The sequence below is a fragment of the Anabrus simplex genome, chromosome 1, assembly GCF_040414725.1.
Source record: "Anabrus simplex isolate iqAnaSimp1 chromosome 1, ASM4041472v1, whole genome shotgun sequence".
Classification (NCBI taxonomy): Eukaryota; Metazoa; Arthropoda; class Insecta; order Orthoptera; family Tettigoniidae; genus Anabrus; species Anabrus simplex.
In genome coordinates, this window is record NC_090265.1 from 1,306,437,303 (window position 1) to 1,306,456,715 (window position 19,413).

The 19,413-nt window shown below is 36.4% G+C and overlaps 1 protein-coding gene and 1 non-coding gene across 2 annotated transcripts in view; both read right to left on the reverse strand.

The window, feature by feature from the left end:
* Positions 1–719: 719 nt before the first annotated feature.
* The window catches only part of LOC136878512 (glycosylated lysosomal membrane protein), a 114,349-nt gene continuing 95,655 nt past the window's right edge, over positions 720–19,413 (reverse strand). The window contains exons 6-7 of the mRNA XM_067152089.2: positions 9,700–9,931; positions 720–1,768 (exon numbers count right to left, since the gene is read on the reverse strand). Of these exons, the coding sequence (XP_067008190.1) occupies positions 9,760–9,931 (172 nt within the window). The 3' untranslated portion in view covers positions 720–1,768; positions 9,700–9,759. The remainder of the gene's footprint in view (positions 1,769–9,699; positions 9,932–19,413) is intronic.
* TRNAL-CAA (transfer RNA leucine (anticodon CAA)) lies at positions 3,343–3,419 on the reverse strand. The gene has a single exon. It is a non-coding gene; the product is annotated as a tRNA-Leu (tRNA).

Here is a 19,413-nt window from a genome sequence, read left to right on the forward strand (position 1 = left end):
TAAACTTAACCTCACCTTTTATTGCATTTCCTGTGTTGAACAGTGCCCCATTCTTTTTTATAGGGTTAAAATAATTTTGTTACATTACATACAATTGGTGAGAGAATATTTGAGTTTTATGATCGATGTTTAATTCAAAATCACGTAATTCAAAGTTCAATTTTCGAGTTCCAAGCAATTTGAATCAATGAGGTTTTACTGTATTCATAATACTGTAGCACTATACTAATTTTCAAAGGTGCAATCAGAGATTTGTTACCATTCTAAAAATAGATTGTATGAATAAGTCATAGTAAATTACTGCATGTGAAGCCATAGTAAACCTTAGCAAGGCTCAATTCCAATTCACAATTACCTGCACTGATATAATGTGGTGGCAGTGCTGTTATATCTTCAGAACAACATGATCCTTGTACTTATCAATATGGAGGACAACTGTGGTGCAGCTTATTTCATACTTGTATATGGTACCATCTATTCATTAACAATTAAAGCAGTCTGTATCACATTTTCACTTCAAATAAATAAATATTACACTCCACTTAAAATCATTGCTGAATTCATAAACTCTGACCTCCATTCAGAAAAAACACATTGTACTATCTGCTCATCCTTTTCCATCATACTTGATGCAAGGAGGTAGTAAAAACCTTTATAAAAGCAATTTGAAGTTACTTACTCAAGATAAGCAAAAATAGAAGAGTAATTATAGACACTAGTACAGAGGCTAAATAGAACTTATTTTATTAACAGTTCATTAGTACAAAACAACACACAAATCCTTTCAGACAATTATTTTCATTTTAACTTACATCCAAACAGCAATGGAACTACATTAAATCACAGCCTGTTTAATGACTATAACAGTCATTCTAGAACTGACAAATAGGGGTAAAAATTTAAAGTCTGTTCATTATTTTCACAATATTGTGTACAACCTGGCCATGGAACTTCAGGAAAAATAAAGCTTATACCAATCAGAAAGTGATCTTTGTTCCCATACATCAAGCTCAGAAATAATTCTCCAAAGACTGAACAAGAAAACGAGATGAAAATAGAAAAGGAAGAGCATAACATAACTGGTTATTTTAGGCAGAGCATCTGCCCATTTTACTGATAACATTTAATTAATATCCTAATAACAGAAAATGTGTTACATTTATGGTACATGATATACTTGTTTACATTTTGTCCATAGGATCAAGACTCCAGAATCAACCACCATACTTCCTTTCTCTACAAATAGCTTCACTACCCAAATAAATTTTAAAAAAACCATACATTCAACTATTATCAAATATGATACCTGAAAGAATCAGTATAAGCCTCTATCAGGAGAAAACAGCATAGAAAGTAACAACTTACAAGATAAGAATGTTCAGAGCACACACAATTCGCAGGTCCTTCACTGACAGATTTCATGTTTCTCTATAGGTAGAGAAGAAACTACTAAAAATTTTGGATAGAGGAGCTTCTCTTCTTTATAAGTTCTCACCTGTGCTCTCTGGCTGGTGAGTCAATGCTTTCCTATAATTTTCTTATCAGATTGCATTATAACACAAGTGTAAAAGCTCTGGGTGTAGAATGAGCCAGTGGAGAAGCATGACCATTCCTGTCATGTACATGATTGCATGATTGGTAAATAGCCTTAAAACAAGTAACATATTTGGTGTTATGGCATAACATCAATGTCCATTATCATCTGCGGATAAAACTAACTTCCTCTTCTTCTGCTTCTTTTTTCTGCCAGTACAATTTACCTTCATATCTGAAATTAATACAAAACAAAATGATAAACAGGACAGATCACAACACAATATTGTTTAGTATAAGAGAATAAAAATGGCAGAAAGCAGTGATAAGACGATGAGCATAAAACTCAAAAATACTTGTTACATATACAAAATTAAGCAAATCCTTTTCCATTTTTAAATAAAAAGATGGACTTATAAATTATTTCATTCAATGAACAGGTACAAAATTATTTGAAACAAGTCGCATTTTACATATTAATTGACACAAGGAGAAAGTCTGATTTTGCATTACTTTTCAACATGTTATAGTCAATATTCTTCCACAATCTCACGCAATTTTGTTGCAATGTTTGAGTTTACAAGCAAGCAAGTCAATCCTGTCCCTGTATGTTAATGTTTCAGCTTCCAAAAGATTTTATGAGCTATCTTCTTTCATCTCCTAAAGATTCTTAGAATTACAAAACTTTGCAAAACTTAGTTTTAAACATTCAAACACCAAATATGTTAAATTTTAATAACTACTAGTTACTAACATTTTGAACGGATTATGAGAAGGATTAAGGAGGTTAAATGTTTAAATAATCCATTACAATATGCACACCTTACAACATGCTCTTCTAGACTATTTGCAAACTTCTCACCACATACATAAATACATTGGTTATGCCCACTCAACACTCGAGAGGGAGGTCACACAGGAAGGATTACAGGAGGAGCCTGGCACAAGTAACTAGCACCACTGTCAGGCTCAGATCAAAGCATATTGCCATCACACCAAGTCTCACAATTAAATATTACAAAATGATTTAAATAAAAATGGCAGGCTGTAAAGAATATTATAAAAATAACTACTAAATAAGAGATATGAATTTTAAGACTACACAAAATGGAATGTGAAATCTGTACCTACTAAATATAAATACTAAACCTACACAATCATTATCATCCCACTCCAGTCACCCGGGTGTGGTTAACAAGCCCCCTCCACGCCTTTCTGTCCTTCCACTTTTCATGCTCCATTACTTCCGCCACATCCAATCCAGCTTCTCTAATGTCCTTTCAAATCTGATCCATCCACCTTCTTCTCGGTCTTCCAACAGGTCTCCTTCCCTCAACTTCTCTTTCCAATTCCCTTCTTGCTTCCAGTTCCTTCCCCATTCGTTTTACATGTCCGAACCATCTCAGTCTTGCTTTCTGTATCTTCTGTAGAAACGGTTCTATATTTAGCTCTTCTCTGATTTTAATATTTTGAATTCTATCTCTTCTTGTCTTTTTAACTGATGTTCTTAAACATTTCTACTGCTTGGATCTTACTATCTTGTCTTTTATTAGTTACCAGCATTTTTAGTCTGCATGTTATAATTGGTATGAAATACTGTTTACATAATGTTAATTTCGTTCCCTTGGGTACTTTGTCATCTCATAAAAGCTCTCTGACTTGATGATAAAATGTTGCACCTTTACTTAGTCTATGAATATTGAATTTTTACGACCGCATTGTAATCTAAACAGACTTTCAACGTATTAGGTCGTGTTACGTACATGTAGTACGTGTTGAAGAGATGTTAAGTACAGAACAAAAATGGCCAGCCGGACACCAGTGGGATCCGAACCCACAACCTCCCGATTTTGCGTCGGTTGCTCTACCAATTGAGCTATGGTGGCCTAGGCCATCTTTGTTCTGAAAGGATCTGAGCTACAGGTCTGGCACTGCTGCTAGCACACTACTAAATAAGAGATATGAGTGTGCTAGCAGCAGTGCCAGACCTGTAGCTCAGATCCTTTCAAACAGAACAAAGATGGCCTAGGCCACCATAGCTCAATTGGTAGAGCAACCGACACGAAATCGGGAGGTTGTGGGTTCGGATCCCACTGGTGTCCGGCTGGCCATTTTTGTTCTGTACTTAACATCTCTTCAACACGTACTACATGTACGTAACACGACCTAATACGTTGAAAGTCTGTTTCGTTTACTTAGTCTGTTATTAATTTCAGTGTTGATTTCATTACTTCCATTAATAATGCTACCCAGATATGTAAATTGTTCTACATTCTCTAACCGTTCTCCCTCTATGTTCACTTGGCTTCTCTTTTTCTCTTTTCCATAGTGCATGACTACACTTTTCTTTTCACTAATTACCATTCCAAACTCCTTCATATTTTCATTTCAATTGTCCAGTCTCCTTTGTACTTCCTTTTTTCCCTTTTCCCAAATCAACATGTCATCTGCAAACACCAAAGCATTCACTTCATCACTACTGATACTCTGTTTTACACGTTTTATGATTTCATCCACCAATATAATAAACAATAATGGTGACAGTGCACTTCCCTGCTTGAGACCTTTTTTTGTATAAAATGTTTCAGTCATCACTCTCCACTTGTACACTGCTTTTACCCTTATGAAACAACATTTTTATATTGTTAATTAATGATTTTGGTACATTCCTTTTCAGTAGGCATTCCCATACATGTTTTCTCTGAATTGTACCTTAAACTTTTTCCAAGTCCAAAAATACGAATATGATTTCCTTGTTCCTTTCCAGATATTTTTCCATTATCGTTCGTACTTAAATATCAAGTCTACGGTTGATCTATTCGGTCTAAAGCATATTGTTCTTCCTCTAACTGTGTTTCTATTATATCCCTCAGTCTTTTGTCTATGACTTTATCCATTATTTTTAGTCCATGAGATAATAGGGTTATACCTCTATAATTTTCACATTTCTTCCTATTTCCTTTTTTGAACAGTGGTACAATGCTTCTTTGTTGCCAATCTTCGGGTATCCTTTCATCCTTCCATACGACATTCAGGTATTGAGCCACTGTAGTCCAATGCTTCCTGCTGCCTTAATCATATCAGCATTGAATTCGTCTTTTTTCACTTGCCTTTGGTCATTGCTTTCATTGCCCTTTCAAGTTCCAACCATGTTATCAGGTTCTCTTCTTTTTCTCCATCTATTATTTACATTTTCTTATAGCCTCCTTCCTCCGAGCAGTCATCCTCATTATAAAGTTTTTCAAAATACTTCTGAAGACCCTTTTCGTCATGTACTATGGATCCATCTTCTCTCTTTAATGCCTTGATTTTTTCTTGATTTATTCTTTTTGATTTTAGTACTCTGTATAATAGTTTCTGATTTCCTCAACTATCTTACTCAATTTTGTGCAAAAACTCTCCCCAACATTTCTCTTTTTCTTCCTTGATACTCCTCTTTACTTGTAGTTTCAATCTTTTGTATTCCACATGTAACCTTTCTATCTTATTCTCATCCTTCTGATTAAGATTTTTTCTTTTCCTTATCCATTTCTTTCTTTACATTGTTCCTTTTTTCATTTTTCTTACTTTGTCTGTCCACCACCGTGTCTCCTTTCCCTTAACCTTTGCTTTTGTTTTCCTGCATACGTCAGTTGCTGCTTCTACAAATGTCTGTCTTAAATTGTCTCACTCTTCTTCTCCACTTCATATTTCTATTTTAACCCAGCTCAAGGGAGATAGGGTCTCCTTCCCCATCCTTCACTTGAGTAATTCTTGTCTGGTGTATCCATGTCGCATCAGTAGGCCAGTGTGAAGAAGAGCTAAGTTCAGGTAGGGACCCAGTCCCACGGGGTATAATGTCCATGCCCAGGGTTACGGGTGAAGACCTTAACAGCATCTTAGGCAAAAAAGGAGACCTTCGGAATGACGATGGTGGATGAAGCAACCCATCCTCTCTGGAGAAAATTAGAAGAGGATACCACTGCCTTGTGGAGAAGAGGGATTTACAAAGGCTAAGGGAGTAAACCCCGATAGATGGGATTACTGCTGCATACCGAGTATAACAGCCTGCCTGAATACTGGTGGGAAGTAGCTGGGGAGTTAGGTCTCCCTCTTCTTTAGCATGCCATTCCCTTGGTTCATAAATTTTCTGATACTACTTGTACATAACACACTGGTTCATCATAGTATTCTAGCAATTTGATCCCTACTCTGATGCCCTGATTGGAGTAAGCAGTGGTTATACCAATAAAGTTGGTGCGTTATTGGACATTTAAATTTACCAGCTAACTCATTCCTGGTTGCCAGCGTTTCGCCCTAGTGTGCTAAGTTGGGCTCATCAACTGGTAAATAGCACACCTATCAAGATTCATGGCTAGTGCATACAGTGCAGGCCACTGCGTAGGCTACTTGGAGCCACCGGCAGTGCCAATGCACTATGAGAGACTTTGTCTCATTTTCAAAAATTAATGCCTGGCTGGCCATCAGATGATAAAGTTGTTGGACATGTCCAATAATGCACCAACTATATTGGCATAATAAATTTACTCATTCGGAACAAATATTTCAGGTTCTCTATGGGAATCAACATCTTTAACATGACCAGTGCTCACATTTAACGGAATAATGGCAGAGGAGTGTTCGTGGCTGTCTGCAGCCTAGTCATTCTAGGTCTGGAACTTTGGACGGTTAGATCGGCAGTGCAGTACTGTTCATTATAAGTGAGAAAATGTGTGGTTTTTCGTTTGATCGAGTATTTCCTATGACAATATTGCTTTTAATCATGAAATTCCTACTGACGTCCTTGTAATGACCTATGTTGACTTCAGTTGGGAAATCCATAAAGACAGCCTTTCTGAGAATTCCATAGCAAAACACGGGTACATCAGCTAGTCATAAAATAAGATCTTCATCGCCGAAGAGCTTCATGGAAAAGGTTATACTGTTTACGAAGCACAACATGTCAACAAACTGTAGCACCAGAAGAATCAAGATAACATTTAAAAACATTTTTTAAGAAAAGGTTAGATACTCGATCCCACAGTCAGAATGGCACATCACACTGCCCAGCCTGAGGTGATTAATATTGAAACATGAAACATCTACACACCTACAATTGAATTTTACAAGAGCAAATACCATTTAGAAGAGGTCAAAGTACTGAGTTTAATGGTACGGGCACATGGCAGAATAAGTAGGCTTTTTATTCAATTCTGGAACAGATTCGGCTTGCGAAAGTGCAGAATCCAACCTTTGGTAGTCGCCACTTTACAGTGATCTTTGTCAATTATAATATCACATCTATATTCTCAGTATTTTCCTTTATATGCCCGTTCTAATATTGAATGTGCTGTTCTTTAATTTTTTTGTTTTCAAATGTTGTAATTCTATAGACTATATACTGCATTATTAATCTTTGACTTTTTAGAGTTGTTTATCAGATAAAAGGTAAACTCATGCCCTCATCCTAAGGACATCTCTTTCCAGTCACGCCCCGAATGGAAGTGAGCTGCAAATAGCATTTTAACCACATACCAGCCTTCCTGTCATTCTTACATTTCTGGGAGTACCAGGAATTGAACCGAGGCCTTCAAGGACAGCGGTTAATAGTACTAACCATTATGCTACAGAAGCGGACTATTTTTACAATAAAGCATAATATAAAAATGTTTACCAAGCAAATTATTGTGAGGTTTGGGTCATGTAGCAATCAGCTTGCATTCAAGAGATAGTGGGGTTGAATCCCACTGTCGGCTGCCCTGAAGATGGTTTTCCGTGGTATCACATTTTCACACCAGGCAAATGCTGGGGCTGTACCACAAGGTCACGGTTGCCTCCTTCCCACTCCTAGCCCTTTCCTACCCTATCATCACCATAAGACCTATCGGTGTCAGTGCGACGTAAAGCAAAATTGTGAGAATGAAAGTTGTATTAAATGTTCAATTTTACTTTTGTTACCTTTTTTTATGTAGAAAAACTTCTTCCTGGTGGCAGTCCAGAATTTATGTAATGTCATTGAGTTTCTCAGCAAAATATATGTACCCTAAAATGGGGTGAATAGAAACAGTGGGGTGAATAGAAACAAAAACCAGGAAAAGTTTAGTAATTTGCTATAAATAATACTGTAATTGTTGCAATTTAAAATTTGTTGGATATATTTGTGAAATAATACATACTGAAGAGAAATTCATACTTCAAAGGTTGTCCACACTGTTTTGTGGAAGCCATTGTCAAGTAAAGTGAAGCCAAATCACCACGAGGAAACTGGCGCGGGAAAACTTCATTCAGACAGCAGGTAAAATGTTGGCGTAGGCTAATCTTTTTTTATGAAATACATAGTCTGATGTTTAATAAACAAAAGCATAAATATGGCATTATTATATTTTTACATGTGTTTGAATATCTAACCTCAATTTATTTTTCAAGACAAAGGGTCGATTTGTGGGGTGAATAGAAACAAGAGCTTCATCATGCCGCGAACTTATAAACACGATCCTAGGAGCAAGTGCTATCACAAACACAGCAAATCCAGGCAGCAGTGGATGATATCACAAACATGGTCTCAGCTATAGGGACGCAGGCAAGAAACATAAAATAAACTATTCTGTATTGTACCATCATGTGACTTGAAAGGGTACCATAAAGAAACAAGGTGGACAGACAGTATTAACTGCAGAAGAAGAAGAATTGCTTGAAGATAGGTTAAGTGTATGTGCTGAGTGGGGTTACCCAATGGACCCATATGATGTGAGGATTATTGTAAAACAATATCTTGATGCTCATGGGAACATATTTACTGCTCATGGGAAGATCGTAAAGAAGTTCAGAGACAATATACCTGGCCGGGACTTCATCATTTTTTCAAATTTTGCATTTTATACAGGACAGGCATATATGTTTTAGTAGGCATTTTATGCATAGAAATACCATTTGACATCGTAAATGTGTAAATTTTAGAAATATACCTGAATGTTGTACACTTTTATTCACTTTAACCTACTCATTTTGTACTGATTTTATTGATAAATACATACAAAAGTTGAGAAAGGATGTTTATGTTATTATTCCACCCCACTTATAGCAATAATATTAAATATAGACTGTTTCCAATCCCCCAAATGAAGGTACAATAGCAACATTATGGTAATATGTATGCCTGCTTCCATTCACCCCATGAGCAGGTAAATAAAAAACAGACATGTTTTATAAAAATATTTTGTGAATGGCAACTGCCAAAGTTTGACCTACACCCATACATTGCCACATAAATAATTCATGTATCTTTCGTAAAGTGTTGTCCAGACAATTTCAAAAGTTAAAATTGTTTCTATTCACCCTATTTTACAGTAATAACTATTTAACAGGATTTCATCTGACTTGTGAATAAATACCTCCATTAAAAAAAGTTCTTGCCCATAGTTCATTGCATTTGTTAGTATCTTTTTTTGTTTTTTGCCAGTTGCTTTACGTCGCACCGACTCAGATAGGTCTTATGGCGACGATGGGACAGGATAGGGCTAGGAGTGGGAAGGAATCGGCCGTGGCCTTAATTAAGGTACAGCCCCAGCATTTGCCTGGTGTGAAAATGGGAAACCAAGGAAAACCATTTTCAGGGCTGCCGATAGTGGGGTTCGAACCTACTATCTCCCGAATACTGGACACTGGCCGCAATTAAGCGACTGCAGCTATTGAGCTCGGTTTGTTAGTATCTGACAAACACTAGTGTATGTCAACAACCACATAGTAATTTAAAGTTTTAAAATGACTAAATAACCATAGTTAAAATGAGCCCTGGAAATGAATCAGTTTTCTGTGATAAATGCAAGAAGAAGCACATAACAAACAAGTCCACATAGCACAAAGATTAACACCCGTAAATTTGTAAAATGTCTTCAAAATCACTACACAGTCCCAGTAGGATATAGTAAATAGTAAAACTCAACCGGCCTGTGATTTTGTACAATGGAAAATACAAGCCACTGTGTGCTTGAATTTGTTTATTACAGTGAGTCTCCTGTATTCATCCAGTCTATTTGGAAGAGATATACATACAACATTTTCAGAATTACAGATTTAAAATAAGTAGGAAATGTTTAGATAATTTGATTCACTGTACTCTGTCCAATTTCACACAGGATGTTTGAATGAATCTGCTGTATGTTCAGAAATGTTACATAGTGCACTTACGTGGCAATTGAAGCTTCAAGTCCATGAGTATATTAAATATCTTAGGTCTTCCGTTGTGGATCATCTGCTTAAGAAGAGATCATCTTTCTTGTGCGAGATCCTTCTGACAAACATAATTATACCACTAATGATGATTAATAAAGCTGGAAGACCAAGTCCAATGCTAATAACAAGTATTACCAGCAATGAGAAATCTTCGTCAGGAGGTTTACCATATCCCACTGTGAAAGTCCTGTAACAATTAGATAACAAAGATAAATCAATACAACAATTAATTAAAATTAAACTAATAACATATTTCCTTTGTGACCAACTAAAAATTAAATAATTAAAAAGAAAAAATATAACTCTCTCAAAATGACTAATTAAAAATTTGGGTCGTGCAGGTCTTAGAGATTCCTCAAGCATCTACGATGCATAAAAACAGCTTTCAACAGTTAACTTCCAGCGTGCCATTATTAACCCTCTGGCGTCCAATGTCAGACTCAGTCTGATTTTGCTTATACACCATTTCAGGTCATATGTTGAACCTGGTCATACATAATTTTAAAGTTACATATTTCTAATAAGTTTGCAGGAAAATGGTAGATATGCTTTACCTCATATATACCATAAGGGTACTCCTATGTTTACCGGTTTCATTTTAGAAGTGTTATCACTGGAAATAGGTACAACATCTGCGGAATAATGTTTACGTTCTGCAGCAAAATGGCATCTACTAGCCATGGCATGAGCAGACATTTACGATCAGTTATACGGTAGAAGTGATTCTGAAACTGATTTTTTGCCTCAAAGGAAGCCACACATTACTGATGCCTGAGAGAATGAGAAAACAAAGGATTGTGCTGTATGATAGAGCTGTATAGATAAGAGAAGTATTCCACCGATCAAAACTTGTTTATTGTAAATGGATTTACATTAGTACCGGTTTCAGCCTTTCAGGGTACTAATGTAAATCCATTTACAATAAACACGTACTGGTCGGTAGAACACTTTTTTTTATCTATACACTGAATCCAATCAATACGAAAAATGAAATTTTTAAATTATAAGTATGATAGAGCTCTCATCTCAGACAGTACTTCTGAATCAATCAATCAATCAATCAATCAATCAATCAATCAATCAATCAATCAATCAATCAATCAATCAATCAATCAAAATTGATCTGCATTTAGGGCTGTTGCCCAGGTGGCAGATTCCTTTATCAGTTCTTTACCTAGTCTGTTCTTAAATGGTTTCAAAGAAGTTGGAATTTTATTAATCTTTCCCGAGTGGAACATGGATACATCCGGATATAACTCTTATTCAAAAGTTGCACCGACTGTCGCTGTAATAGTAAATGCTAGCTGGACTTAGGAGATAGCAGCACCATGCAGACACAGGTTTAATAGTTAACATATCACCACTAGAGACCTCCGTAACTTAACAATATCCGCAGGCTGCTGTTGATTCAGATGCATGCATGTGGTATTGCATGTGTGTTCATGCGTGTTCATATTTCTGATGTTTATTTGGTGATTTTCACATAATGTCATGGAAAATGCTATGGGCTGATGAGGAAATAGAATCAGGTTGTCGTTTTTCTGACAGGAATAGTGAAATAAGTGAAAGTGATAAGTGTGGGAGCAAGAACAGCACAAGTGACAGACCTGCGTCTGATGGTGACAATGACTCGGAGTGGAAAGATGTGTCCGATATGGATCCTGGGCCTAGTTATAGGGTTCCCTTGTTAGGTATAAATCCTAGTTCAGTTCTTTCGTCTGGTTCTGATTGTAATACAGTGCTTATAAAGTACTTTGAAGTATTTTTTGATGATGAATTATTATTATTATTATTATTATTATTATTATTATTATTATTATTATTATTATTAATAATGATAATAATAATAATAATGTTATTGGCATTACATCCCACTAACAACTTTTACAGCTTTTGGAGACGACGAATTGATAAATCATATTTGTGAAGAAAACGATCTCTGATGTGACATTAAAAAAAAAAGATCACTCCCCTCACACGGAAGTCAAGGCTAAACGAATGGAAACATTCTCTTAACACAGATATAAAAGCACTGTTAGGAGTTATGATAAACATGGGTCTTCATTCCCTCACAGATACTACCAAGTACTTCTCTAAGGCATGGGTTAGTAGGGTACCATTTTTTTTGCCCCGTCATGAATTTTTACTCCTGTTTTGGAATTACGTTTCACACACACACAAAAAAAACCAAACCCCATGGCACTACAGCCCTTGAAGGGCCTTGGCCTACCAAGCAACCGCTCCTCAGCCCGAAGGCCTGCAGATTACGGAGTGTCGTGTGGTCAGCACGACAAATCCCCTCGGCCGTTATTCTTGACTTTCTAGACCAGGGACGCTATCTCACCGTCAGATAGCTTCTCAATTCTAATCACGTAGGCTAAGTGGACCTCGAACCAGCCTTCAGGTCCGGGTAAAAACCCTGACCTGGCCGGGAATCGAACCCAGGGCCTGTGGGTAAGAGGCAGCATGCTACCCCTACACCACAGGGCCGGCTACATTTCACACACCCTCCCTAAAATCATGATCTCAGAAAAATTCAATATGTAGAAAAGTGTATGCTTCCTTATACTCCCATTGAAAATATTTCTATTGACGAGAATACTATATAATTCAACGGGAGAGTTTCATTAAGGTTTACAACACAATGAAAGCCACAAAATTTGGACTCAAAATATTTGTTCTGTCTGACAGTAGTAACGGATATGTGTACTATTTCAAGCCTTGCACAGGTCACGAGGAAAAAAGTTCAGACCTTCTAAAAACTCTCAAATTGTTACTGCTCTTGCTTCTTCTCTCACCAAAGGTCCCTAGAACCCTCCTTCTGGCTATCACATATATACTGACAGGTATTATATGTCACCACAATTAGCTAACCAACTCCTATTCATGAATAGAGTAATGACAGGTACAGTTATGCCATCCTGTAAAGACATAATACATCAGCTCCAAAATAAAAAACCAAAACAAAATAAAACAAGGGGACATATTCTTTTTGTAAAGGTTCTAAACTTGTTCTGGCATGGAAGGATAAAAGGACAGTTTTCATGTTGATTGCTAGCCATAAAGGGTCAAAGAAAGATGTTACATCAGTCCCCTCCAAATACCCAAACAAGCCCCTAATAGACAAACCCAATATGACGGTACTCTACACGAAACACACGGGTGGTGTGGATCATAAACACGGCTGCTAGCCATCTGAAAAACATATCTGTTCACTATTTTCTGATGAACTTCCATTATCTTGCAGGATTTCAGTGTAATCAGAATCCTTTAAACTGTCACACTGTCAATAATATCCTCATCTTCAGTGTTTTGTTTACCATAAATGAGATATTCTTTAGAAGAAAGCACATCTTCAAGAACATTACAGTATACACCATCTTGGAAATGGGGATTGTGAGTGATTACTCCAGAGATGTGGCTTGTTATGAAAATGAAGCTGAATTGTGCTGCCATCTCTCGTTAAATAACTTCTTGAAGAAAAAGAAGAAGAAGAAAAAACAACTTCATGGTGGATATAACTGTTTACAACAATGAACTGAAAAATCTAAAATATGAGGGTTATCACTTTTTACCCCCAAGGTCTTTAAATTTGTTGTGATTAATTCGTGTATCAAGTACAAACATTAAAGTCATCTGATTACAATTTCACTGTTACACAAGCATATTTGCACAACTTACAGCCGATCACACAAGCTACAGACGGTATGAGTAAGTGATGCTGCTAATGGTAATCATGATGACTACTAAGATTCCTGTGATGTTTCAGGTAGACTAAAAATTTACAGCATAACCATAATATTATTTATTTATTTTATATATTTATTTATTTATTTATTTATTTATGCTGTTTACGCCCACATTGGAGCACCAAAATCAAACCTTATACAACAAAGTTTTCAAAGAGTAAGTTCAGCTCTTAGCACTTGACAACTTTCTTCTTTCCCCAAACTTCTTCATTCTGGATGATCTTGCGTTTTTCTGCAGATGTAACATACTGCTTACACTGCAATATTTTTAGTGATAGTTTTGTGTACTTGTTATTTAGAATCCATCTCTCTTCTATATTTTCAATTTGACGTTTAGTAATTTTCAACTCATCTAAATCCATTTGCATTTCTTTAAACCATGTTTTTTTTTTTTTTTTTACTATTCCAAAAGAAATCAAAAAGTTGTTTCAGGAGTCTAGTATTGGTAAGCAGTATGTGTGTCCAAAGAAAGCAATCCTCTGTTTTTGCATCGTGTCAATGATCAATTCACTTTCCTTGTAAAGTACTGAATTTGGCAAAAGTCTCCTTTGGCCATCAATAATAATAATGTTATTGATTTTACGTCCCGCTAACTATACTTTTATGTTTTTCAGAGACACCGAGGTGCCGGAATATTGTTTCGCAAGAGTTCTTAATGTGCCAACACATATACAGACATGAGGCTGACATATATGAGCTCCTTCAAATACCACCGCACTGAGCCAGAATTAAACCTGCCAACTTGGGCTCAGAAGGCTAGCACTCTACTGTCTGAGCTACTTAGCCTGTCATGCTCAGATGATGCGCACAACCAATTTACAACCACCTCTCTCATTTTGAGAAGGATTGCATAATTGGCTTGAGGGACATAAGAGCATCATTCAGAGTGATAAACCTGAGAGTTGGCTGTAGTGTAATGACTGCAAAATGTGTGGTTAGGAGTTGGACTCAGGGGAATATTGTAACAAAAAAACTAGATCCATACAGATCACAGGATAATCTGATTGTACAAATGTCTCTGGTGAATAGGCAAATGACAACAGCTTAAGTCTGAGCAGCAGTTACAGGCAAATAATAATAATAATAATAATAATAATAATAATAATAATAATAATAATAATAATAATAATAATAATAATAATAATAATAATAATTTCCATGTCCCATGAAATAATTTGGATGGTTTTTGGAGACATCAAGGTGCTGGAATTTGGTCCTGCAGGAGTTCTTTTACATGCCAGTAAATCTACCAACATGAGCCTGATGTATTTGAGCACCTTCAAATACCACAGGACTGAGCCACGATCAAACCTGCCAAGGTGGGGTCAGAAGGCCAGCGCCTCAACCGTCTGAACCACTCCGCCCGGCAATATGTACCTTCAACGCCATACCACGAACAGCAGACGTGCATGATGTAAAGCCATAGAAAACTGGTCTGATGAGTGGCGTTCTGTGTTATTAAGTTATGAATCTCGCTTCTGACTTGGGCTGTCAGATCAACTACAGCATGACCATAGAAGAACTGGTGATAGGGCATATCCATCTGATTCTTGGCAAGCATACATCTCCAACCCCTGAGATTATGATGTGGAGACTTATTCCATACAACACCAGAGCTGATTTGTTTGTTGACAATGACTGCCTGTCAGTATGTGGAAAGAGCAGTCGATGTCCTTGTCATACTTTTAATGACCACCATAACAAATTTTGTGTTCCAGCATACACAGGAAACCAGGCTAGAGAAGCCTTAAGAGATATATGGATCCCAGACTGGCCTGTCCATGCCCCTGATTTGTCACCCACAGACCATGTTCTAAATGCCACAAAAAGGCATTTGTCATACCAACCTCCAGCCATAAATCTTCGAGAACTGACAACATGTGTTTCAGGCACGGAGAAAAGTTTCTCAAGATGACATTCAAAGACTTTTTGATTCAAAACCAAAATAATACAAGAGTGTATCAGTGCTCGAGGGGGTCGCACTTCTTACTAAATTGCCTGTAATTTTGAATGGATCATTTCCAAAGGGACGAACTTTCAGTCATTTAATACATGTTATCAAACCAGTCTATAGACTGATGACTCAAACAACAACATTTGGTATCTATATATATAAGAAATGCTTCGCGGTGTAACACCTTCCATTTTCACTGGTGTATAACTGTACCCCAAAGGGTTGACTGGATTTCCGATTAGTGTAAATTGTAAGTGATTAATTTTTTAAATATCATCTAAGTTATAAACATTTCAAAAACAATCTTGTAACATGAGGGAAAGATGATGATGTGTCCAGGATAGCAGATTGAACAGAACAGTGGTGAAGATTAAGTAAGGGCAGAATTGCGATGGATGACAGCAGGCCAGACATTCTGTTTCCTCTTCTTTTCCAACAACCATCCTTGGCTATATTTAGGGACTTGTAAAATTTGCACTTTCACAGAAATTTTTACAAGAGTTAACACACTTTATATGTGAACTAGCAGCTCATTCCAGCTTCAATAGGGTCGTAATTTTAACGCAAGTAAGCAGCTTTTTAATACAAATCTGCGGAAGTACAAATTCAAACAAAAAGCTATTAAATATTAATATTTTATTGTTGTTAGAAATATAAATGGGTTACTTAAAATTCCTTTTAGATAGCATGCATTTATTTTAATACTTCTTAATAAACTATATTTTTTAGTCCCATTTCCAGATGGTATTAAAATGAACAGATTTTTTGCACTCCCTAATCTAAACTACCCAACATATAAGTGACCATGAGAAGGACAATCCTCTCTCAAATCCAGCCAAACATATTTATATGTTAGACCTTGTGACTTATCAACTGTAACTGCAAATGAAATCTTAACTTGAAACTGTAGTAGTAGTAGTGGTGGTGGTGGTGGTGGTGGTGGTGGTGGTGGTAGTAGTAGTAGTAGTAGTAGTTTGAATGAAAAAGATGAAACTCTGTGGCAAGGTGCTTAGAAGCTCACCAAGTGAAAAGAAGTAATCCAGATCAAGTACTTACACTATTTATATATTATTGCTTGAAGTAAGTAAACAATACATTATGTATGTAGGTAAAGCTATACAACTTAATAATTTTAAAAGTAACTCCTTGAACTGTCAAAATATGGCTAGAAAAAACAATAAAAACTCTTCCTGTCAATACATAACTTCAGCTTCTTCTTCGCGAATGGGCATCCTCCGACCATGCCAATAGTGTGGGTTTCCTTTCTTGTTCCTCAAATCCCAGTGTTTGAATGATGTTTTGAATTTCCTTTCGATCTTGTAGATTTGGCGATCATAATTCAGCGAGATCTTTCTCTAATAATTTGTACCACTTCGGTCTAGTGGCCTTGTTTTGTAGAAACTTGTAAGTTTGATGTGAAAGTCCGTTAGGGTTCATTCGTTCCAAATGCCCTGCAAATTGGATTCGTCGCATTCGAATTGCATCTGTAATTTTGGAAATGTGCTTGTGTATTTCACTATTAGGTTTAGGGTAATGAGTTCCGTTTATGATTCTTGGTCCTAAGATTCTCATGATTTTTCATTCCCTAATTTCTAATTGTTCCTTTAATCCCTTTTGTTGTAGGTTGAGAGTTTCCGCAGTGTAGAGTGCTTCTGGTTTAACATTAATTATAAAAGTGTCTAAAACAAAAAAATGTATCATCCAAATAGATGACTACACAAGAGTACAAAACGGCAAGTTGGTAGGTACTGGCATAAGGCTCTCAACATAAAAGTATTTTACAAAATATACTAAATGCATAGTCGAAAATAATTGGGATGGTTAAAAATATCATTAACAAAACAAAGTTGAGGCTGCTGAAAGATGCAGTCGGGAACTGAACTGCACATCGATATCATGTAATGCAGTTTCCTAAAGAACAGTATGTTTTTAGAATATAGAAATAACTAAAATTTGTTCCAACAACTAGAAGAATTTTAAGAATCAGGAAGGCTGTGACTGAGCAAGAGCTCTGTTATATAATAGCAGTATATTACAGTGAAATTCCATGCCATGATAGTTCAAGTGCATTTTCAAGATATTTAACCTTTCTGGGCTGTAATAAAGAATCTTAAAAAGGGATGGAAAAAAGAAATTAATAGTGTTTGGGGTAGAATCAGGTGAACTCATCTGGAAATCATCCTGCAATAATGAACAGATTGAGCGTTTTACGCAAAGTTCGGGAAGAGCAAGGAAGCACTTGTTTCTCTCAAGACATGAGTTCTCCGATGAAAAAACACTGAATTCACGTTGATAACGTGATCAAAAAAAGGAAGGAAGGAGAAGAAAGTGAAACTGTTTGGTGATAGTCATGGTTGAGACCTTTCAGCAAATCTAGCAGAACTGCGACAGGTTTTATAAAAAAAAGGTGCTCCCTTTTCAGTAGTAGTGAAACCCCTCTTGAGGAATGCTGATAAATTCTCGTCAAACGACGTCATAGTTATTGTCAGCAGAACCAATGACATAGCGAGAAATGAAGGCCATCAGGCCGCAAGTATTCTGAAAAGGACTATAGGTAATAGGCAGTTCAAAATATTTCATCAGAACATTCATTGTCATAAAAATGTAATTTTAGAATTACAAGTAACACTAGCCTGCAACAAAAACTTTTTTTGTGCGGTAAAAACGAAAATAGGTAGGTTTTATGAATTTCTTAACGCAGAATTCGAGAAAAAAATTAGTTTTGGCGTATCACGTCTGGTTTAGTGGCAAAATTTTTGATACTTAGTATTGATTAAATTTGATGTAAATTTCAGCTTGCTTTGTAAGCAAGTAGATGTTTTGTATTATATTTTTAATGTATACTGAAATTCGTGAAACTAAAGCATAAAGTGTCTATGTATTTTCACCTGCACAGTTGCTTTTAAATTAATATAACCATACCTTGAATAAAAATTACATGGTTAAACATACATAGTTTTGTTACATTATGTGCAGGTTAGATTCACACCTACGTCTTTTCCCGTTTTCCGTGAAATTTCCGGATTTTTGAAGTTCTTGAACGATCTCTAGAAGGGTCGTCTCGTGCAATTGACCAACAGTAATCTGCCATCATATTCACATCCCAACGTCCCTGAGTGTGTCATTCTGCATCTTTGAAATCCTGGTGAAATCTTTCACCTTGTTCTTCACTGACAGCTCCTAAATTTGGAGGGAAATAATCCAGATCCGAAGCTAAGAAATGAAGCTAAAGGCTCATATTACAACCGAGTTACTTAGACTTTACCAACATTTTCCCTACAATTTCTTTGTATTGAGGCTCATTAATGTTGCCAAGGAATTTAGTCACTACATCTTTGAATGCATTTCATGCCTCTTTCTCAATTTAGGTCATCGTGTACGTGAAATGTTATCCTTCATCAGTTTACAAATCTGTGGTCCATCACATACGCCTTCTTTGATTTTTGCATCTGATAATGAAGGAAATTTAGTGGATAAATTTTGGAAGCATAGGCTACTTTTATCTAATGCCTTGACATACTGTTTCATCAATCCTAATTTGATATGCAAGGGTGGAAGTAGAATTTTTTCATGGTCAATAAGACTTACATTCAAGACAATTTTGGATCCTGGTTGTAGTTGTTTCATTTCTGGCCAATTCACTCTATTCCAGTGTTTATCCCGTGCCCTGTTATCCCATTCACATAGGAAACAGGGAAATTTTGTATAGCCTTTTTGTTGTCCCAGCAACAATCCAATGATCTTCAAATTACCACAAATTTGCCACCCATGCTTGTGGTATTTAATTTTTTAAGTACCAATTTTTTTTGCTAGGGGCTTTACATCGCACCGACACAGATAGGTCTTATGGCGACGATGGGATAGGAAAGGCTTAGGAGTTGGAAGGAAGTGGCCGTGACCTTAAGGTACAGCCCCAGCATTTGCCTGGTGTGAAAATGGGAAACCACGGAAAACCATTTTCAGGGC